Source organism: Pelecanus crispus, chromosome Z (genome assembly GCF_030463565.1).
Source record: "Pelecanus crispus isolate bPelCri1 chromosome Z, bPelCri1.pri, whole genome shotgun sequence".
In the NCBI taxonomy this organism is placed as follows: domain Eukaryota; kingdom Metazoa; phylum Chordata; class Aves; order Pelecaniformes; family Pelecanidae; genus Pelecanus; species Pelecanus crispus.
This window is the reverse complement of record NC_134676.1, coordinates 69,506,721-69,530,393: the sequence shown is the minus strand read 5'-3', so window position 1 is coordinate 69,530,393 and position 23,673 is coordinate 69,506,721. Positions and strand designations below refer to the sequence as shown.

At 37.2% G+C, this 23,673-nt stretch overlaps 1 protein-coding gene across 17 annotated transcripts in view; it reads left to right on the top strand.

The window, feature by feature from the left end:
* The window catches only part of AP3S1 (adaptor related protein complex 3 subunit sigma 1), a 48,603-nt gene that overhangs the window by 5,470 nt on the left and 19,460 nt on the right, over window positions 1-23,673 (top strand). For 10 of the 17 annotated variants that reach the window (XM_075726088.1, XM_075726086.1, XM_075726079.1 and 7 more), the window contains exons 3-5: window positions 1,227-1,338; window positions 9,350-9,421; window positions 20,996-21,103. In XM_075726088.1, coding sequence (XP_075582203.1) covers window positions 1,227-1,338; window positions 9,350-9,421; window positions 20,996-21,103 — 292 coding nt within the window. Of the gene's footprint in view, window positions 1-1,226; window positions 1,339-9,349; window positions 9,422-20,995; window positions 21,122-23,673 lie in introns of all 17 variants that reach the window. The other 7 variants (XM_075726080.1, XM_075726089.1, XM_075726092.1 and 4 more) reach the window with 5 other exon arrangements.

The window sequence follows — 23,673 nt, the reverse complement described above, 5'->3', positions numbered from 1 at the left end:
GTAGGGAGACCTTATTGTGGCCTTTCAGTACTTAAAGGGGGCCTATAGGAAAGATGGGGACAATCTTTTTAGCAAGGCCTGTTGTGACAGGACAAGGAATAATGGATTTAAACTAAAGAAGAATAGATTTAGACTAGATATAAGGAAGAAATTTTTTACAGTGAGGGTGGTGAAGCACTGGAACAGGTTGCCCAGAGAGGCAGTGGAGGCCCCATCCCTAGAAACATTCCAGGTCAGGTTGGACGGGGCTCTGAGCAACCTGATCTGGTTAAAGCTGTCCCTGCTCACTGCAGGGGGTTGGGCTAGATGACCTCTAAAGGTCCCTTCCAACCCAAAGCATTCTATGATTCTATGATTCAGTTCTGGTACAGAATTAAGGGAGAATTATGATGTTCATAGCCATGTAAGTTCAGGCTACAAAATATTTTCCTTTCTATTGGAGCGGGCCTCCTACTGCTCAAAGCGAATGTCAGTGATCTGGAGAACATCTTTTCTTATGATTTATGTACCTTCTTTGGGAAGGCTTTAGCAGAAGAGTGGAAGGAAATAGGTGTTTAGATCTCTTCCCTTCTTGTTCAGTAACTTGATGATTAGTGAGTCCATAAAAATTTAATTGCTTCTGTGACTTTAACATTGCATCACAAACTATTGGTAGTACTACGGTCTTACTTCTCAAGTTATCAAACATTTTGTAGCACAAAAGTGTTACATGTTCTTGGTTATTAAGTGGACCATAAACCCAATTTAAGGCTTTTTCTGTAACCCAAATGCCACTCTGCATTATAGTTTTATTTTTCTGTTGACGCTGCTCTGAGAGGGGCAGGGAAGGATTCATAGGCATACAGTCTGTTAATCTATAAAGGAGATTAATCCTTGTACAGTGCCCACTAGTGTGTCATGGAAGTACATTTAATGCCCATTTTTTGGTGAGACTGCGTTATCTGTTTGAATTGATTTTAATAAAAAGGTGCATATGTTGATATAGTTACTATCCATATGGATAGCAATAACTGTGCTTGTGTGGTAAGCGTAACTTGGGCTGTCTGGGTACTTGGTATTCTTCCGTTGTAATTGTGTCACAAAATAAAAGTTGTGATATAGTTGGATTTGGGAAAGCTCCATCCAGCCATTAACAATAGTCCTCCTGTTAACTGAAATAACTGTAAGGATTTGCCCAGCTTATCCTGAGATGCTAACTAAGCTTTCCTGTTTTATTTTCTGTCTAGATTAATAGGTGGATCTGATAACAAACTAATTTACCGACACTATGCCACCTTGTATTTTGTCTTCTGTGTGGATTCTTCAGAAAGTGAGCTTGGCATTTTAGACCTCATACAAGTAAGTATTTTTGCTGCTTTCGTTTTTTAATGAGTGGAATTCTACTTCTAAGTACCTTAGAACTTCAATATTTAGCTTTGTCTTTTTCTGTAATACTTGGAAGTGAAGGTGGCTTTCATACTGGGAACACGCCCAAAGTGCTGAGTGGTACTTCTAGATTACTTGCAGTTTTCTGGACTGTCTTTGAAAAAGTTGTTTCCAAAGTTGATGAGAAAGGAAACTGTTTGGAACCTACTGAACACTCAGCAGGTATTTTTTGCTGCAGCTTTTCAAGGCCTTGTTTTGGCTGCAGGTAAAAATGGTGCAGTTCAAACATTCACTAGACTAGATTATGAGAACCTTGATACATAAAACTCTGTGTATGTGTGTATATACACCCACAGGCACACACATGTGTGTGTATATATATATGTATTCATTACGAATATATAATGGATTAATGCATCCAGAATCTCTTTGGATGAAATTTACCTTGTGGCTTAGCTTTTGGTCATATCTACCTTAGAAAATGAATGCAAATGCTGCCCTAGGCATGTGTTCTGCACTGGGAGTGGTGGAGGGGGAGAGGTGAGGAGAAAGAGAGCTGCTACAGGTTCTTTCTGGATCTCAATAAGAAAGGCTCAATGACAAAATGGCTTAAGACAACTGGTTTAATAAAACAGAATAAGAGGAGGAGTGTAGATAGTAAATCTTACATCCCTTCAAATGCTGGGCATCCCATGTTCATGCAGCTTCCAGTGGAGCCCAGGTGGATTTTCCCGTGGTGTGCTGTGCAGAGCAGATCCTGTCCATGGATAGAAGCTCTCCCTTTTTTGGACCTTGGAGCTATTATATAATTTCCTCACAAGAAAACAGCTCTATTCCTAATGTATGTTCTCATGAGAACTTCTTGCTGCACTTCAAGGTACAGGCAAGGCCATGCAGGTGGTGTAATCACCGGCACCAAGTGGGAGCTGGCTGCATGCTTCTCTGTTACAGTGAGCTGGCTGATTTTATCCTGCAGCCAAGGAATTTGTGCAGCACAGCACAGGCCTATGCCTATTGAGGCTAAGTGTTACATGGATCACTGACTCCTAAACATGCAGTGGTCTCTTGCTCAGGATCAATACAGTCCACTTCTTGATCTACCTACAGTTTACCTTTCCCAAAGACATTATAAGTTACAGATTACATTAATAAGATACAGGCTGCTTAAGCCAAATAGAGCAGACATGGCCTGTTCAAGATCACTTAACTCTTCAAATACAATGTCTTCTGCAAGGCTCCCAATACAGCATGTATAATTTAAACTCTTAAATATGTCTTTGTCAACTCAGCAACAAAAATCATGTCTGCTAATACGAACACTCTTATGTCAAAAGAACTCTGACTGTACCAGTGATTTTTTCAATTTAAAATTTGCACATAAACAATTTCACTGATGATTGTTAGTGTAAAGGCCAAAAGTAGTTTCACACACCGTGAATTGATGTATGTCATTACGTAAAATGGGTCTTGGAGATATATATATATATATATATGTATGATTCACTTGCTGTTAAGCCTCTCAAAAGCTTGCATATCAAGAGAATTGATTTATTACTTAAGTAAAATCGGTGGTATCCTGAGACATGGGCCTGTATCTATTGATTATTTCATTGCAGAAAGCACTGTGAGCATAAAGGCCTCACAATTACCTGCAGACCTTTCTTGGAACTGAATTGCTTCTTGTAGTTGCTTATTAGTGTCCAGAGCAGCTCTTCTGTGCTTAGTGCTCTTCTGGACAGCAGATCCAAATTGTCTTGCTGAGTGGCTGTGTGGGTAGCAGGGAAGGAGACTCTTCTTCTAGAATCTTCTATTGTCTTTGGTCATAGAAACATTCTGCTGTATCTGAACAGTGCAAGTTACTGAGTGAGGTGTACAATGACCTTACTTGTTCTTAGCAGTTTGCTGTACAGAGTTGCTTAGCTGCTCATTGCATAGTGTGTCTTCTTACTTGGAAGTGCTAAAATATTTACGAACCGAGAAAAGAAGCATGTCAATATTTCATGTGACTTAGAGATGTTTTTCAGATAAAGTGGATAATATAAATATCTTATGTTTAACCAGATAATCAGGATAGGAAAGACTATCTAGGTCAATCAGTCTGACCTGTTATGTTTTGCAGGGCCACTATGCAAGTTCAACTAAGATTTAATTCATTATGGTATGTTAAAAATGTCACATCAGTAGCTTCCAGTTATTTCCATTTTTTTCCTGTTACACTGTGTAGCCTAAATTTTACTTTAAGGTGTTGAAGCAATGGTTGAGCTTACTACTACCTGTATTTGTGTAGCCCTCAATCTCTCTGAATCAGGGAGATCTTAAACTTTTCTTTAAATTGTGTTGCTTCTTGTGTCAGAAGTACTTTCATGGATTTCAATCTCTCAGTCTTTATATTTCACACCTTTTCCATTACGCCCTGGTGTTTAATTACATGCCAGTATAATTATTTGAAGGAAGCAGAAATCATAGAAATGCTATTTCTATTTATAGAAATACTTTACTTTTTTCTGAACTGTATGAATTTGTTTATAAATACAGTCTCACCACAATACCTGCAGCTGTTCAGTATTCCCATTTCTCTAGATCATTCTAATTCAACCATTTGATTATAGTAAAAAATATACAGAGATTAATTAAACATTTTTGATTTCCGGTCTGGCTCACAAGAAGGATCTGTTTAATCTTCTTAGCAATAGCAATCAGAATTAAATGTATCTCACAACTGGAAAAGCGCCCTCAGAAACTTCTATTATTACACCTCAGCCCCACTGCAATGCAGACTGGCAGCATATACACATCTACTCAAGCAAATAAGCTTTGTCTGGTTTTTGTTGACAAGTATTGAACCATTTTTGTACATCTTTGTTTACTATAGTTCAGAGACAACACAGGTAAGAGTAAGCCATCAGGAGTTTGTTATGAATCGTACATATACCGAATTGTTTAAATAAGTAGTTACATAGAGGGCCAGTTTATGATCTCATAAAAATAAACTGGTTTAATGAACCTAGAACTCAGTCTAGCACTTAGAAGTTTTCTGTCTTGTAAACTGAATAAATCTATACTAGATTAGATTACACATGGCAGTCTGCAGTTCTTTTCAGCATAAAGTTTTTATTGTAATACTTAAGATACTTCTATGAAGGCCACTTATATCACCATTAGCTCAGAGCTGTTTCACAGGTAAGTCATCTTCGCTCGGGCTTAATGAATGGACTGTATGCGTTACAAATCGTAGACTGTGTCAGATTTTATACTGTGTCCAAACTAGATGTGTTTGAACGCCTCAGGCAAATTCATACTGTTAATTTTTGTCCATTTTCTCTCTCTTTTTTTTAATACAAACACAAGATTCTGTTCATTGGTTTTGATTAATTGGATGGGAGATAGGTCAGCATCTGCGCTATGCTTGGTAGGTTTTGCAGTCTTTTGGATTCAGTGTAAATGATGTCACAGGTTGTAGCTATTTTGGACTTTTCTTGTTAGCCTGTGAAGTGTAAGGTTATAGCGCATGGAAATAAAGTACATAAGAAAATATAACTAGCTGTAGACTGCCATGAGGAAAAATTGAGTGACATTTACAATGGTACCTAACTATCTTATGGACCTAGAAGCCTATGTCAGCTCTAAGCATTTTTGAGGATTTTAGCCCATTGCTGTACTTCCAAGACATGTTGACTCAGTAGGCAGCTAAATCTGTGACACCAGTCTTCCATGAAAAGTTGTATATACCTTGCAAGATAATATTGTTCAGTAAGATGTGTATGGGGAATGTAGTGCAGTTCATGAAAGATGTTTTTCTCAGTTCTTAAAGATAAATCATCCTGACCAGAGATGCTTTTATGCTAATTAAATAAAAAAGGGAGAGACATAAAACTGGGATACCTATTTTGGCAGAAAAATATCTAACTAGTTCTGAGTTATCTCTATTAGTTTATTTTAAGGTTGGGTGGAAACTAAAGGGCAGGAATTAAGGACAGAAAGAACATTTTGACGTAAAAAGCCTTGTTGGTAGGTCTGCTTGAAAGACGTAACACACTTCTGTTTTGACTAATCAGCAGGACTTGTACAGTCTTTACACTGTAATCTTGGCATTGTCTGTATGATCTATGAGTAGTTTTTAAAAAAAATTATTGAAAAAAAACTGGGATGTCAGTATAAGTGTGGGAAAATGCAGCGGCTGCTCCAAGGGTTTCCCAGTTAGAAGGCTGTGGAAACACTGTAGTTGATTTCCTGTGCTTGTAATGATAACGTGAACAATGACTTACTAAAGGTCAGTCTTAAAACAGAGGAGAAACCAGTCTTGTGTGTGGAGAGCTGGCTGTATGATCAGACTATTACATTCTAAACTAGTTGGAGTCTCAAGTAGCATTTGAACAGTCAAAAGCAGTAAAGGAGAGGACTCTCCATGGGCAGGTTGAATTAATTCTGTCTTAAGGTTTAGCACTGCTGTTTAGCCTAGGAAGAAGGATGGGATATTCTTGATATGAGTTACTCCTGTTGTTTATACTTCACTTTTTGTACCTGATTTTGTTAGTACTTGACATTATCTAGCATCAGATGCCTTTAATTGATTAGATATTCTGATTTTTCTGCTAGCTTTGTTATCTTCCCAATATTAATGTATGTTTTAATTCCTTTGTTGTCTTATTTGCCTAATTAAAAATGAGCCCTTCATGGTAAAGGTGGTGTTTTATATTTTGGCGTATTGCTGAGTATAGGGAGCTCCTGGCCTCCTGGCCTGTATATATCCAATAATACTTTGGTATTTTGATTTATATACTTTACTCTCCAGATGTGTATCTGGCTTTATTAAAGCATATTTACTACAAAAGAAAGGTGTGGTGTTTTTCCCTTTTTTTTGTTTTCCTTTTTTCTGTTTACTTGCATGGAGATGTACATGGGTTTTTCTTTGAACTGTAAAAGATTATGATTTCAAAAATGAAGCACAAGGGGGAGCTAGTAATTCATTGTGCATGCATCCTTATTTTCCTGCTATTTGACTCATTTATGTCTGTTTCTTTTCCAATAACATCACAAGGTACATTTGAACTGATGTGTAGTGTGTGTGTGTCCTGAAACAACTGGTGTGTTTTCTCTTCTGGTTATTTTGATCTACAAGTCTGCAGCATCTGAAGTAATTACTGAAGTACTTATATTCTAGCACTGCTTGCCATAGTGTGCAATTCATTTGACTCTCAGCTAAAATTACCATGAAAGTGGCTCTAATTTTATTTACCATATTGATTATTTGAAGACATCTTAAAATAGGTCAAGGAATGTTAGTGTAAAAAATCTAGTTTACCTTGTAGACCAGTTATTCATAATAAATGTGTGCCTTGTCAGTGCTGGTGTTACTCTGAGTGAACTCTCCATCATGAATGGAAGATTGGGGAAGTTGCTAAAGGTTCCATGAGAAATCCTTAGCCAGAGAACAGTGTCCCTGAAGAATACTCGGTGCCAGCTGATTTTCCTCAGATTAAAAAATATTTGGTATGCATTATCGGTCACACATTGCAAGCAGGGATCTGCGAGTTCATTTGGTGTGCGGTGTTGTCACTATGTAATGGGTAGATATTTAAAAGTAACCATTGTAACTATGTGTCAAGTGTTGTTACAAGAGAAGACCTAGTTACTGGAAGAAGGTCACAAAAATAAAACTTCTGTGTTGTCAGTGTGCAGGCATACATACTGCTACTAAATACATGTATGTATGGGGGACTTTTTGAGGATTTTTGCGTTGAGGATTCAAAAGAAAAATTATTTTTCACATGCTCCTTTGTTTCCCAAGGAACTAGATGGATGTCAAAGTCAGAAAATGTAAATTCATGTGTGAACTTGGTGATGTATATGAGGAATATTTTCTTTCTTTCAAAAATAGTGTCAAACTGTTAGCCTTTGTAACTAAAACCTTTGGATAAAGGTTTCGTTTACACTCTTCTTTCCAATCTTCTTCCTGCAGCTAATACCAAACAGCACTGTCCTTGTAACCACATTCTCCTAAGGTACAAGGAAAGTAAGAGAACATCTCTGGTCATTTGTCTTGCTGCACATAGTTGTGAACTGTGTAGTTTGTTCTGCTTAACATACAAGGTTTTTTTTGTTTGCTTGCATCCCTTCTTTATAGAAGACTGTTACTATCACAACAAATTAACAACTACTTGAAGAAAAAAAAATCTGCTTTGCTTAGCTTGAGTATAATTTAACAGAAGCATATTCATTTACTTCGTTAACTGTTTTCAGTGGACCTTACTGTTTTGAGTCTGCCTGTGAAAATGCTCTGTTCTAGTTTAAGTTGTGAATTGGTATTTTGGTGTTAAAGAATAATCCTTGTTCTAAATGCATGGAACATCAGTTAGATGTAGTTTGACTTTAAAATGCAGATGGATAATAGTAGTAATAGCAACAGCAGAGTGTGATCCTCTTCTCTTTCACAGTATAAGCAGGATCTGAGACCGGGGATTCAGATGTAAAAGTAATCTTTCTTGATATGCAAGGTAGACAACTGGAAATGGCTGATGTCAAGTAGACCTGTTGCACTGGCTCTGTAGGCATAAATACGTGTCTGTAGAAGCAGGCCTTTTATCCACTCTATTTTTGACAGCAGAACATGGCTTCTCATTCCTATTTCTCTGGGCCTAGGCAGTTTGAAGTCTGATTCAAAGACTAAGATGGGATTTATAAACCATATTGAAAAGAGAGGTCATCAAAACCAGGTGTTTAACTTCTTCCATATTGCTGCTTTGGGGTTTGAGTTTAGAATTTAAAAAAAAAAAAAATTACATATAGTGACACCTTAATAAATAATATTAATTGTATATTGTGGCAAAATGGCCTTGAAACATATAAAACTGAGATTAAATTTTCCTACAAGTTGCAGCTTATTTACTAGTCACTAATGATCTGTAAATTCTTACAGAAATTCTTTTAAATTTTGAGGACCCTAAGCTCTCAAACTCAAGCCTATGTTTAGCTTAGAGGTCTTGACACATCTCATCAGTCAGTAGGAGTTACCCTTGCGTAAAGGGAACTGTGCTTATACCTCTGTAAGACTGGGGTCTTTGTCAGCACTCACCGCAAGCACATGGTGATTGGCATTCAGGAGCTTTGGGAGTACAAGTACAGTCCTCTTTTCATTATCTGGCCTAACTGGGGACTGGGATGCTCTTAATGTGCCAAAACTGGCTAACATGAGTACCAAGGAATCTGTTACAGAAGTACCCAGAGCAGGGTAACGTACAGTCCGTATCTGGCAGAGATCATCAGTGGCTGGACTTCAGCAGCTGCTTGGATTTTTCTGCTTTGTGCACTTACATTCTAGATTCAGGGAGGGGTTATTTGCCTGGCTACAAACTGCTGGGCTTTTCTAAATTTATGTGGTGGTATGCCTGACAAGATCAGCAGGTGTGACATTAAGACATCTACCTTTTTCCTTGGTCAGTCCTCAGTTCGGCAGGTCTAAAGCAGGTGAAAGTTGCGGTACTGTTGCTGGAAGCTGTAATGCTGACAAACTTGCATGATGCTGACAGTTTGCATTGCACATGTATCTGTGTGGCAAAGTTAACAGTAATCTGGTTAACTGGGAGATGCCTGCAATGTAGTAATTGTTAAAAATAATAATAATGAAAAAACTAGCTGGTTTTTGCTTAATAATTGGGTTCTAATGAAATGGAAAGGAGCACTTTGAATCACAGCTGAGAAAACTGCAGTATAGATGATGTTACTATTTTTTTAAGATGAAACTATTGTCTAAAACTGTGACTTTCAGCACAGTTATAAACTGACTTGTGCATACAGTTTTGCCCTCTGCAGATAACATACTGTTGACATAATAATGTTAACCGTGTAATTTCTATAGATGCTTTCAATGCCTTAAAATCTGCCCCAGTGTTTATTTTCTGTATTTGCTTTTGTTAAATCTCACACCTAATGAAACTATTGAGTTTCTGTTAAAACTTGACCTCTGGCTTTTTTTTCCTCTTTGCAGGTATTTGTGGAGACACTAGACAAATGTTTTGAAAATGTCTGTGAACTGGATTTAATTTTCCATGTAGACAAGGTACTGTGATGAGCTCCTGTAATATTTCTTGTCAAGTAAAATGTTTGGTTCAATGGATACTTGGTATTAAACTCTGCAGTGATTCTACTTTTATTGTCAGTGAAGCCTAGACAGTTTCTATCAACATACTGTTTTTAGGACTTGAAAGCTATGGTGGAACATGTCTTTTTGAGGAAAAATAAAATGTGGGAGATTTACATAGTGGTGTTGCACATATAATTGTCAAATTGGAGACATCTGAATATTCTCAGAGTAAGACTTAGTTTCGAGAAATAATTTGTTCTGTTTTGCTTATAGCTAGGTGTTATATTACTCAAAACTGAAATTGTTATGGGTTTTTCCAGTTAAGGCTGCCAGCTGCCTTTCAAATGCTATGGTTATGTAATTTAAATGCTGTGTGGATCTTTCTTTTCTAAATCTCAGACATTATGTCTTTTTTCCAACATTTAGAAACAATCTTGTTTGACTATTCCCAGCTATCAGGAACAACTGTTTTATTTACTAATCTAGTTTTGAGAAGTGCTATTACTATAGTAATCTTTCATTTAAAAGGACTTTGGCACCTCTTGGTCTAATACCTAAAATGGTAACAATTGAATGTACAGAATTTATCTCTTCAGTTGCATTTTGTGCCTGCCGTTGCTTACTATGCAGTCACCTTTCTCCCATCAGTGAATTTTGCATCAACAGCAAAAGATGCAAAAGGAAAATAAGACAAAAATCACTAAAAGTGGACTAAAAATAGTAACAAGTTAAATAAATTAAATAACCATTTGGAACTGACTCTGTTTGTTTCAAAATCAGGAAGTTCTTTTGGAAGAAACACTTGTACCTTGACCAGACAGTGAAATGCAAAAGACCTTGAGTAGATGTTTGAACTGATACCATGATCATGACAAGTCATTAAGATCTCTAGCCTGGCTGGAACACACAGCTGTTTCCAGAGTGGCAGATTAAAGTACAAAAAAATTTGAGTGGTTTATATATTGGCTTCTGAGCTTAAACAACCCAAATACTGCAATCTTTTTGTGGCAAGGAGTTTGATCTTTATCTTTAGCTGCAGAATACTTTGGCTGCTATGCAGTCTAAGCTGTTGCTCTGAAGCCTGGTGGATGATGGAAAGGCTGTGGATGTCATTTACCTGGACTTTAGCAAAGCCTTTGACACAGTCTCCCATAATATTCTCCTTGGGAAGCTGGCAGCTCATGGCTTGGATGCGCGTAGCCTTTGCTGGCTAAAAAAACTGGATGGGTGGCAGAGCCCAGAGAGTAGTGGTGAATGGAGTCAAGTCCAGTTGGCGGCTGGTCACGAGTGGTGTTCCCCAGGGCTCTGTTTTGGGGCCAGCCTTGTTTAATATCTTTATCAATGATCTGGATGAAGGGATTGAGTACACCCTCAGTAAGTTTGCAGATGACACCAAACTGTGTGGGAGTGTCGATCTGCTGGAGGGTAGGATGGCCCTGCAGAGGGACCTGGACAGGCTGGATCAATGGGCCGAGGCCAACTGTATGAGGTTTAACAAGACCAAGTGCCGGGTCCTGCACTTGGGTCACAACAACCCCATGCAATGCTACAGGCTTGGGGAAGAGTGGCTGGAAAGCTGCCTGGCTGAAAAGGACGTGGGGGTGCTGGTTGACAGCCGGCTGAACATGAGCCAGCAGTGTGCCCAGGTGGCCAAGAAGGCCAACAGCATCCTGGCTTGTATCAGAAATAGTGTGGCCAGCAGGAGCAGGGAGGTGATTGTCCCCCTGTACTCGGCGCTGGTGAAGCCGCAGCTTGAATACTGTGTCCAGTTTTGGGCCCCTCACTACAAGAAGGACATTGAGGTGCTGGAGCATGTCCAGAGAAGAGCAACAAAGCTGGTGAAGGGTCTGGAGCACAGGTCTTATGAGGAGTGGCTGAGGGAACTGGGACTGTTTAGCCTAGAGAAGAGGAGGCTGAGGGGAGACCTTATAGCTCTCTACAACTCCCTGAAAGGAGGTTGTAGTGAGGTGGGTGTTGGTCTCTTCTCCCAAGTAGTTAGTGATAAGACGAGAGGAAATGGGCTCAAGCTGCGCCAGAGGAGGTTTAGGTTGTATACTAGGAAAAATTTCTTTACGGAAAGGGTGGTCAAGAATTGGAACAGGCTGCCCAGAGAGGTGGTGGAGTCACCATCCCTGGAAGTGTTCAGAAAGTGGGTAGATGTGGCACTCTGGGACATGGTTTAGTCTAGTCTACCCTTGATTGGTTTAGCGGTGGACTTGGTAGTGTAGGTTAATGGTTGGACTGGATGATCTTAAAGGTCTTTTCCAACCTAAACAATTGTGTGATTCTGTGTTTAATTCAGTAGCATTCCTTAACATAAGTATTCTTTTGCACTTTATAGGAGAAACATCTTTCTCATAAAATGTAGAGAGCTTAGGTGCTTCAAAATGTTAAATTTCTTGAAGAATATTTTCCTTTTTATTGGATATGAGATGATATTTTCTTCTTGAAATCTATTTGTCAAAGGGAAGCTAAAATTCAAGTGTTTCATTTGATTTACTAAAAAACTGCATGAGAATCCCATTAAATGTTTAGGCTAGAATTTTCAAACTCTGAGGAAGATGTGAACCCTAAATACTAATTAGATATTTTAGCAAAAGTAACCCATTTCCAAAATAAAAGATCAGTGAAACCTTGAGTTAAAAATTTTTTGAACATGGCATTAACCAGTGCAGTGATTTTTTTACTTGAGCATAAGTTGACAAAAGAATAGAATATAGAAAGCTGAACTTTTGCAGTAATGCAAGGCTACTACCAGCTGTACAGTAGCTTTAGTTGTGCAGTTGACACTAATCTGATGTCATCTCCATTCTTTTTTTTTTTTTTTTTCCCTCCAGTGGAATTGGTTTGTAAGACTTACTTTATACCATAACATAGGATCAAAACATTTGATTCAGTACATTTTAAGTTCATTAGTATTCTTGTAGATCTGTAAGAAAAAACCGGGAAGATGTATCTGTGAGAATGGAATTACAGCATTAAATTATCTTTAAACTGCTGATAAGGTCACCTTGTCAAGAAGCAAAATGCATTGGGTCTCCTGAGTTACAACACATTAACTTTCTGTTGTCAGATATTTGTGGTCTGGCTTGTTAATAGATTTCCAGTGTGCAGTAGGGAAAAACAGCAACTGCTGCTGGATGTTTGGTCTAGACAGAGCCTTAGTTATAGTGGATACCTGACCTGTGGGAGCTGTTTGGGGTGAAACATTTCAAATATTTGTATTTTGAGTGGTCTGGTGTTGAGAAAAGTGAGGACTGACTAAGTGATTTGGATGAGAGTTGATCTGTGTCTTCAGTTCTTGATGGAGTTGTGGAAGGTGATTTTCTTCCAATCCTCTTGCTAGAACTGCCTAAAAGACCAAGAAATACCTTTCTCGTAAAAGATGATGGAGCATGGAAAAGAGTTAAACTATGTAATCTCAACAGCTGTTGCTTCTTTAGTAGCATTTTTTGTGTCATTTCTATAAACATTTATCTTCATCAGGCAGCATCATTATACAGGACCTTGTGATGGCTTATAGTAACCAGGAGCCAAGAGAGATGCTTACTCAAGAAGGATATTGGTATAGTACCAGAAATTAATCTGGAGAATGGAATATAGGTGAGAATGAGATAGTGTTTCTTATGTGCTGTAGCAGATGAGGACTTGGGGTGTCGGGGAGTATAGTTTGTACAGGAGAGAATTGGGCTTCTTGTTTACAGATCAGCTGTATTAAAAACAAAAAACCAAACAAACTTGCTATAGCTGGAGCAAAATGTTTTCCAGAGGAGCAGGTTTATTTCAGTCCTGTACAGATTCCTACTCCGAGTCCAGGAGTGTAGTGCTTTCTGATGAAAAAGATGTCACAGAAACCTATCATAAGCATCTTTTACAACTAAAATAGTAGAACACATTCAGTTAGGCATGTAAGGAAATACTTTTATTTTTCCACAAGTTTTTGGCACCTATTGAAATATCCCTGGGAGTATCATGATCTCTTCCAAGAGTTTATTATCTGACCAGAACAGTGAACCCTCCAGAATTAGACTGCAGCTTGATGACAAGAAAATGTGTTTGCCAGATTTTACTGGGAGAGTTTTTTCTTGATGCCTTCCTTCTCCACATTTGTTAAAGCATGCATTCATGCTTGTCGACACAGCATGAAACAGAAGCAGGAAGCACTCTTAATTTTTATAAAAACACCTCAAAATTATTATTACAGCATGGCAGTTTCAGCTTTTGAAAAGTTGATGCTCTCAACAGTCTGATTTCTTCTAGAATACAAATGTAAGAGGTGTATTCCATGAAGGTGCCTTCAGTCTTTCACTTAAACACTATTTTGAATACACTGTTGAAGTGTATTTTGCACTTCATTGCCATTTAATGCTTTTTCAATTCAGAAAATGTTTTGTTTCTGTAGGAAAATAATTAGTGAAATTTTTAATTAGAAAAAGTAGAGAAAATAACATGTATTTGTTAATTTAATATGTAATTGCAATGAAAAAGAAGGAAAAAATAGTTAATATTAAAAATCTATGTCTTGCTGCTGCTCATATCTGGGCCCTTTAGAAGAAAAACGGGGCAAGCCAAAAAAAAAATAGTTAAGCTACTGTGTCAATCCATGCTTCATGAATGAACGTTTTTAAATACTGTGTGTTAGACTTGCATATTGGGTACTAAAAGTAGGAAAAAAGTACAGAGAAAGGTGAGAAGCATGATCCAAGGTATGGAACAGCTTGCATGGAAGAAATAGTTAAATATTCAAGCTGGACACAGAAGTAAGAAGTATATAAAAACAGGTGTTGAAGGGCCTGAAGAAAATTAACAACTGTGTTTCTCAGAAATAAAGAACAGTGGAATATCAGATAAAATTTCAGGAAGTAAGTTTGAAACAAAGAAAACATTTTTCATGATTGATAATTAAATTATGGAATGCCATTGTCCCATTTTATCATAGATACCAAGAATATTATAAATAGGTTCAAAAGTGATTAGACATATTAACCAAAGGAAAATCAGACAGCGACTATAAAATACAATAATATAGCAAGAAACAGCAAAGAGTCTGTGTTTCAGGAATCCTTAAGTTGGAGATACTTGGAAGCAGAGAATTTATATCAGGATAAATAGTACTCATAAGATTTCTTGTGTATTTTTTTTTTCAGTGTCAACTGGTGAATTTTTGAAACCAGATAATGAACTAGGTGGATTTTGCCTCTGACTTAATATTAAGCATGCTTAAGCATAAGTAGAAATTTTAACTTTCATGTTTTTTAAAGCAACTTGTATGATAGAAAGGTAAATGTTACGATGTACATCTTATGTAACGTGAAACACTGAACAGGAAACACTAAAAGAACTTCTCAGCAGTAATTCCTGGTGCTTTTATTTGTACTGTATACTTACTAGAGGACTTCCTGAGAACAAAATGATAATAATACAACCCTTTAAAACACCAACAGCTAGAGTACATGAAATAGTTTCTTTACAACCAAAAAGATTAAGGAAGGTATTTTCTTAATGTTTTGATGTAGAATACTAAGACTTCCTCTGTCGACTAGTGTGCTTTAGAAAGGAAAATACATCCCCGTTGTTCTTTCTGTCTGTAAAGCTTATTATAATATTTGTAAATCTGCATATGCAGTCTCAACTATGAGCAATTTTTTTTGTGAGAAGCTGTATTCAGAATTGTATTCATTCTCCTCCTTCACTGCATCCATCATAGTAAGGATAATGGCAATAACTGCCAAAGGCTCGATATTAATGCCAGTCATATAAGTATACTGCTGTTCTGTACAGTTATGGCATCAGTGCTACAGCTGGTCAGAAACCTGAAATTTGCCTTCTGCCCTTTTTTATCTGCAGATGGTGCTCCCTTGTCAATTACTTCTTAATCTGTAGCTTGCTGGCATGTTGCAGACTTCTTTCAGAACTTAGACCAAGGGGGAACTGATGCCTTGGTGAGATGCATTCTTTGAACCTGTAAATCAAATTCTTTCTCTTGGTATCATGCAGTGCTTGCCTTGTTTCATTGTTGCAGTTGGGCTACAACCTTACTTTTGTAATCAGCGGTCTGTGTGCTCAAGAGGCCTTTTCTTTTTTTTCTTTTCAATTTATAAAATAGTAAAACAGTTCAGCTTCTTTGTTCTTGGAATCATAGAATAATTTACACTGGAAGGGACCTCTGGAAGCCATGCGATCTAGTTCCTCTGCTCAACCTTGGCCGCTTCTTGAATTTATGTCTGTCTTCATATTATACAAAATGCATCAGATGGGTCATCTCATAGAGTTGTTCCCTGAAATGTCATACATAATGTGCACTTATTGTAGAGACCTTGCACCACTACTGTTTTAAGGTGATGTTACCAACTGGGCCTCTTACTGGCATCAATTAAGCAGTATCTCTGCATCTTCTACCAGGTTGGAAACAAAAAAAACCCAAACCAAAACCAACCAACCAACCAAAACCCCCCAAAACCAAACCCAGTCCACAGGCATTTGTTCATGCTTTCAGTATTTTAAAACCAGATGCTACTGCATGTGCTATGAATTCATAGTTGAAGGCATGTATCATTAAGTAATATGTTCCATAATGTCTAGTATCTCTTTCAATCCAAGTGATGATAGAGAATACTAGTATTAATGATACTGTTTTCTAAAACCTTTGGAGATTTGTTTGGCTATCTGTATAACTGTCTGTGATCCTTCCACAGTTATTCTTTAAAGCATTTACTACCCTTGAGAAGTAGTAAGTGTTAGTATGTTCCTGAGCAATTTCACAATCTGGCTTTTATGAGATTGGCTGACACAAAACCATTGTATTTAGAAATGCAACGAATTGGTCTTTCCTAATTTCTTATATATGTATGCATGATTTTTTTTTCTTTCCTACTCATATATATATATATATGTATAAGTACAGGCACTTTTCGTACAATTAATATTGCTGACATATGCATTACACTTGAATTGTCCCTAATTCTCTGCATCTAGCTTTTTCCAGAAATTTGGATTTCCTGCCTGTAATGGATAGAGCAAGTTTCTGGCTCTGAAGCATTTGTTTTTACAAGTGAAACTCTCCACATCATGAAGTACCATGTTTTTCCCCTAAAATCGTAAGATAATTCAGTTACAGACCTTGGGAGGTGCCTGGTGCAAGGCTCTGCTCCCAGTGGGGTCAGCCGTGGGGTCAGAGCAGGCTGCTCAGGGAGGGAGGGAGGCTGCACAGCCCCTGGGTGGCCTGTGCCACTGCTCACCTGTCCTCCTGGGGAAAGGTTTCCTTACGGCTGCTCCCAGCCTCACCTGTCCCTTGCTGTCGTGGTTTAGCCCCAGCCAGCAACTAAGCACCACGCAGCCACTCGCTCACTCCCCCTGCCCCGATGGAATGGGGGAGAGAATCGGAGGAGTAAGAGTGAGAAACACTCCTGGGTTGGAATAAGAACAGTTTAATAATTGAAATAAAATAAAGTAAAATAATAACAATAACAATATAATAATAATAGTAATAACAATATACAAAGCAAGTGATGCACAATGCAATTGCTCACCACCCGCTGACCGATGCCCCGACAGTTCCCGAGCAGCGATTGCTGCTCCCCGGCCAACCCCCCCCAGTTTCTATACTGAGCATGACGCCATATGGTATGGAATAGCCCTTTGGTCAGTTTGGATCAACTCTTCTGGCTGTGCCCCCTCCCAGTTTCTTGTGCACCTGGCAGAGCATGGGAAGCTGAAAAGTCCTTGACTAGCATAAGCAGTACTTAGCAACAACTAAACCATCAGCGTGTTATCAACATTCTTCTCCTACTAAATCCAAAACGCAGCACTATGCCTGCTACTAGGAAGAAAATTAACTCTATCCTAGCTGAAACCAGGACACTTGCCTTCCTGCCATGCCCTGCTGAGAAGACCCTGGCTCCCTGACAGCCCCTCATAGGCACTGTGGCTGTTGTTTGGTGCCGCCAAGCCCCTCCTTGTCCAAACAGAACCAGCCCTTGTGCTCCAGCCTCTCTGCCCAGGACGAATGCGCTAACCCCAATCATTTTGGTGGTCCTCTGCTGAACTCAGTCCAATTTACTGATGTCTTTCTTGCACTTGTAGGCCCCGTACGGGACATAGTGTTCTAGATGTAGTCTAATACATTATATATTTACCGTGTCAGTAGCACTCTAGAGGAAAAAATGATCTCTTTAGGTTAGGAGTGGTGTTGACAAGACTGTAACTGCTTACCTTTACCTATCGGGGGAAAAATACCTGCCAAAACTGGCATAATTTAACTACCTTTCTTCTTAAATGCACCTTGTAACCTATTTCAGAGAAACCAGAACACTTAAGAAGACATAATCAAATGCTCAATCTCTTCAGCCATTTTGGTGTAGGTTTCATATGGAGTTCAGCCTGTTATCTTAGAGCTTTAGTGTCTCTGTATTTCATATCAGTAAGCTGTTAGAAAGAGATTACCTGAGAAAAGAGGTTTTTTTTGGTTTTTTTTTTACTTTTTTGTAAAAACATCACTCATTATTTTTTGTTCTATTTTAAACCAGAAATGAATAATCTGTAAGGATCAAGACCTGCTCTTTTATGTTCTTTTGTTGTGTCATACTAGACTGCCACAGCTTGTTCTGTGAAGTTCTCTACTGAATAAGAGTGAAGTAAGCAGGAACTTACTGAGACGTCATTTCTTGCCTCTTCAGTCAGAAACGCATATGAGTTATTCCTGTGCTGTAAAAGAAAGGCCAAGTTCTAGAACTTACCAAAGTTTTCAAGAATGTTAAGAGAAAACTGAATTAAATTTCTTTTTCCTCTCCAGGAAGTAGGCTGGAATTCAGTCTCTTGTACTTATAAATGCACTTTCAGGTATCCTCCACTGTGTGTTCTTCAACAATGGAAATATTGTTTTGACTTTAAAGTGAATAGTTTCTGAATTATGGGGCTATTAGTTGAGGCTAAAGTTGCAGCTGGAGTTTCTTCCTTGACATCACCAGCTCTGCAAAAAAGAGCAAAGTGAGAAATGCTCCCTTAACATCTGGAGGTGATGACTGCAGGTGCTGTTTTGGAGCCAGGTGCATTTTTTAAAAGAAAATAAAATCCAAACCTATAATCTGCAGTAGCAAGTGATGGTATTTGCACTGTTATGCTGTATTTTTATTGAGAGATGGAAAAGAACCACTCAGATTAGATAAGACTAGCCAGAAGATTTTCCACTTGTGTAGGGAGACATGAATTATTTATTAGTCCTTCTGTAAGTCTGTTTAATTCCCATTCAGAAACTAGAAAAGAAAAAAACCCTAAATTTCACAGCATGGGAAAAATACTTGCTTAGTAAATTCTTGATAAAATAAAGTATAACCAAAACCGCCAGATAAATATGGTCTTATGAAGACCTTTGTAGTTCTTATGTTTAGTTTTTGGTGGCTATGCATATTGTAATAGCTAGTCTTTCTATATGCTCAGGATAATCCCACATGGCTTAAAAGTTGTGGAGTAGTCAAGAAGGCCAGATAAACCTGTGCAGAGGCTTAAAAACATTGCTGATCTTGGAAGGGAGTGTGATTGTGATTGAAGCTGCAAATCTGTCTACTTCTAAAACACGTCTCTTGTACCATCTCCTCACTAAGGAATTATCAAACCTAATATTGTGTTGATTGGCTTAAATGCTGGTTCTTTAGCCAGACCTTTTTAAAGTGGCAATCTTTATGCCCATCACCAGTGGTAGAGATGTGTTGTCTTTTAAATGACGTTACTGGTTATTGCTAACTTTTTGGTTAAGGGAAAAAAAAAATTGTCTCTATTTTAATATTCTTTCTTTATAATAGTTTCCATACTACCATCTTTGATATTTTCTTTTTGATACTAACAACATCTTAAGTCAACTTTTTGCCTTATCAACTTATGTTATCAAGCCTTCCATGTAAGTAAAATTGAGAATTGCCTTAAAGATCAGTATTTTTTCAGTTGATTTTGTTGAATACACTGTATCTTTCATGAGGTGTCTGTGAAATAATACTTTGCAAATTTGTAACCAAATGCAAATTTATGTAGGTTTTTTGGTTTTTAGTATTTCAGGTAGCCCATACAATGTATTTACTAACTCCTATTTTTGTGCAGCTGTAAATTGTTTCCTTATGCTATGACTGAAAGTAAGTTTTCAGTAAAAAGAAGTAAATATGGGTGAAATCTTTCAATGCATTTGGATTGTCAGTGTAGAGTAAATTAGTGTTAGATTACTATGTTTTTATCTTTTTTTCTGATTGTCGTGCTAAAAAGCTTTTAAATTCACCTACTGACAAGTCAGGAGAATTAATTTTTTGGCACCACTTTTTTATTAAGCCTTTTAGCTTGGTGTGTTATGAGGGACATGTATATGCCACGAGTAAGAGGGTGGCTCAGTAAGGAATGTTAATCTTTCTCATAAGCATTTTGATTGTTAAAGCTCTACTCAGCAGCAATAGGCAGAGAGGAAGAGCTATTGTCAGCCTCTCTAAACACATTCATCCTAAGTTTCTATTGCAGTATACTAATGATTTATCAGGGAAACAACTCTTCAATTTTGTTTTTGATGTGGGGCCCAAAAATGGAAAGTGTGGTGGTTTTTGATACACTACTTGCAACTCATCTTTAGAATTGTTTGATTTAGAGATTTACTTCTACCCTTGATATACAGGGGAATTGCAAGAATATCCAAAATAGTAGCAGAATTATGCTTTGAAGTATCAGTTTGCACAGTGTGTTTATTTCAGAAAACTAGTAAAATGTTCCTTGTCTCCAGAATTATAATGGGATTAAAATATTACACATTACCTATTAACTCTAAATTTTTACTAGAAAGTATGTGGAAGCATGCCTTTTTAAAAAAAAAAAAAAAAACAAACCCAAAAAGTCTTCAGATAAAGTGCAAATACGGACTCTGAAGCAGAGTTTTGTGAAGCAGGGCTTGCGTACCCAAATCAGGGTTGCAGGAAAGAAGGATGTTTAGACGTACCAATTTCATTAATGTCTCCAGCTGGCTTATGTAGTCCTTCAGTTTGAGTCCTAGCTGTCAGTCTTGGTCCTAGATGACTCCATGTTTATGGTGTAGCTCGGGTATGGGTCAGCTCAGGTATGTTAATTCTACTTCTAAGCCTAGTCTTGGCACCCATGGTGGGTGAGCATCACTGTGTCTCTCCTTCTTCATAGATGTAGCCCAAAGTAGTTTTTACACAATTTGTTTAATCTTGTAGAACCTGCCCATTAGAGGTATTACTACTGTTGATGCTAACTAGAACTTTTGTCCATAGTCCTTGGATAGAAAACAGGTACTGGAAGAAAGATGAATGTGCAAGTTTCTTTTAGCATTGATAAGCAAGGTGGAATAGCTGATCAGTTTGTAACAGAACTATGAGCAAAGAAGATGCTGGAGAAATGAACACCACGTTACCAGCTTTGTTCCCAAATGGTTTTAAATAAATTGCTGACATTAATTAATTGATATACAGAATATGTGTTCCTGTTTTGAGGAATCTAGATATCATCTGTCCAGATGAGTGTAGGACATTTTGCATTTTTAAATTTTCTTTTGGTCTTTTTTAGGTCCATAATATATTGGCCGAAATGGTCATGGGTGGAATGGTTTTGGAGACCAACATGAATGAAATTGTCACTCAGATTGATGCTCAAAATAAACTGGAGAAATCTGAGGTAAGAGGGATGCACTGTGTAGTTTCTAAACTAAAAACATGGTTGTAGTAAATGCATGCTATATAAAGCTGTTTGTCCGTCACTAGCAAACTATATACAGCTGCTTGCTTATAATGCTAAAATTGACAATGTATTGTTAGGTTAGGATGTCATACCTTTCATCATAAGTAATAATTGCTTAGAGTTGCTGCTGATTTAGTTTTTACTATTTGTATCTAATAGCATTGTGCGCCATTGCTATTGAGATACATCTGTAGTTCTCTAAGTTTCTCTTGCAGAAAGCATTTTATTTCCAATGTGTTTGTTACGCTGGACTAGTGACTATGACACTTAAATGAAGTTAGTTAAAGAACAAAGTGTGTATACAAAGACTACAGATTCCTGTCTGCTAGTATGTTTCTAGCACCTGAAATAAATGGCAGCATATTTAGTGTTACAATAATACTGCAACACAAAATAATAAATTGGACTGAAATGGACTAGATAGAATTCTAAGCCCAGTTTTTGACCCTTTAAAGTAAATATCAATTCTGCCATTTTGCTAATCTGAACATTTGGTCTTCAGTTGAGTAGATTTGAGTGGGGAAAATTATATTCTGTATATGCCAGTAACAGTCTGAGTGAGGGATACTCGCATAAGTTGTGGGAATCCCTTTTCAATTCAACAGTTGTTGAATTTGTGTTTAGGAAAGAAACTTAGACTAAGATAAGATTTTAGAATTACTTTAACTATGACACAGAATATGACTGTTCCTTTAACATCACCAGACATGCCTTGTAAGCCAAAATACTACTAATACATCTTAGCTAAATCTGTGATTGATTCTTATTGGTGAGAGTAATTCCACAGAAGAACACATCATCTGATTTTTCAAAGCATAATGCTCAAATTTCTAACCAAACCTTTGCTTGAATTGGAGACTGTTTCTAAGGTTGAAGTCAGCTGAGTAGATTGAAATACTGCAGGTGGCATAAATGTGAACTAAGTGACATTTTAAGAGAAGATGGAGGGAACTTCCTAGTTTTAACTTAAGCTCAACAAAGAAAGAAATTAATTCTTCAGCTTTTTTGTGGTACAATGTACACTGTTCTCCAAATTCTGCAATCTCACACTGCACCACTTCAAGTCTTTAAATACATTTAATTGTTTTGCACAACTTCCAAACTGTATGCAAGAACAAGACAACACTGTGAAAAACAGGAAGAAGCTAGGTATGCTATGGTACAATGCATGGCAGCCAGAAGGATTGTATTGTAGATCATGATGTCCAAAATGCGCATTTTAACATTTTTCTCAAACTCAGAGTGGGCCATTGATCACAGAGATGAATATTTGGAATTATTCTCATAATTTTTTTCTATATTTGAATAACTTCTGTGAACACATATTTTTCTTCATTTGATGAAAAAGTGTCCCAAAAGCTGAACTTGTTGAGCAGCTATGTTCTACCATGTATTATGTGCATCAGTTTTTAACTAAAAGCATTTCATTAAGGCATTTATTCTTAATTATGTGAATTCTGTTGCCAAATCAACTGTAGACCAGTCTCTGACTAGTCATCTGAAACACATTGATTTAATGCAGCCAGCTGCAATACTTCCTGTTTTCCATTATTCATCAGTAAGTCATTCTTCTAAGATGCTTTTAGTATAAAAATAGGTGGTAGAAGATATAAAAAAATCCATGTGGAGCTCAGAGCATATGCAAGGCAAATAGCAAATTGTTCCTTTACATTCAGCAATGAATTATAGAAGGTAAAGAAGTAGCAGTAATAAATTAAAATGCTTGGTGACTGGGATGGAGTGGAACATTTCACAGTCTGCTGAACACAAATTTTTTTTTTTTTGTTAGTTCAGTGACTGTTTCTTTTCAAATTTAACAGTTACTGTAATGCTGAGATACTTCACAATACCTGGTAACTACTTCCTCAGTTCATTAATCATTTGTTTCATGTATATCCACAGAAATTTCCTGATTGCTATTTCTTTTCCTTTTGTCTATTTGGTCAAGATTGTAAATCTTTCAACATGTCTTTCCTGAACATGTATTTTCAAGATACAAGCAAATCCAGTTCATGTAAATCAAAATCAGTAATAACTTAGTAATATTTCTGAATGCTGGTCACTAAGAAATCAAAACTAGTGGATCTTCTTAGTTTTCTTTATTTAAAAAAAATAGATTATTTTTAAAGTTTAGAAATTATTGATATGGTCTGCAGTTCATAGGACTGCCATCTATGCCACAGCACTCTCGCTTTAGTCTGTTTGGCTTGTTAGACCTCTGTCATCGTTCTTGCATCCATAAAATAGCTGCTTTAAGGTTAAATTGGCTTTTCTTTTAGAGCCAAAATGATGAAGCTAATAAAGTTGTAACTAAGCTACATTTTCAGAAATATTTTAAATTTTGTATTGTGCCCACCTGGCTTCCCTTAATATAAAAAATTTAGCCATTTGACATCAGGTATTTGTTTAGTTATGTATTAGGTTTCTAAACAGGTTTGCAGTTAGAATTTAATGAAGACAATCGAATCTATTAAATTCAAAAATATTTGAGCAAAGTTACTAACTCA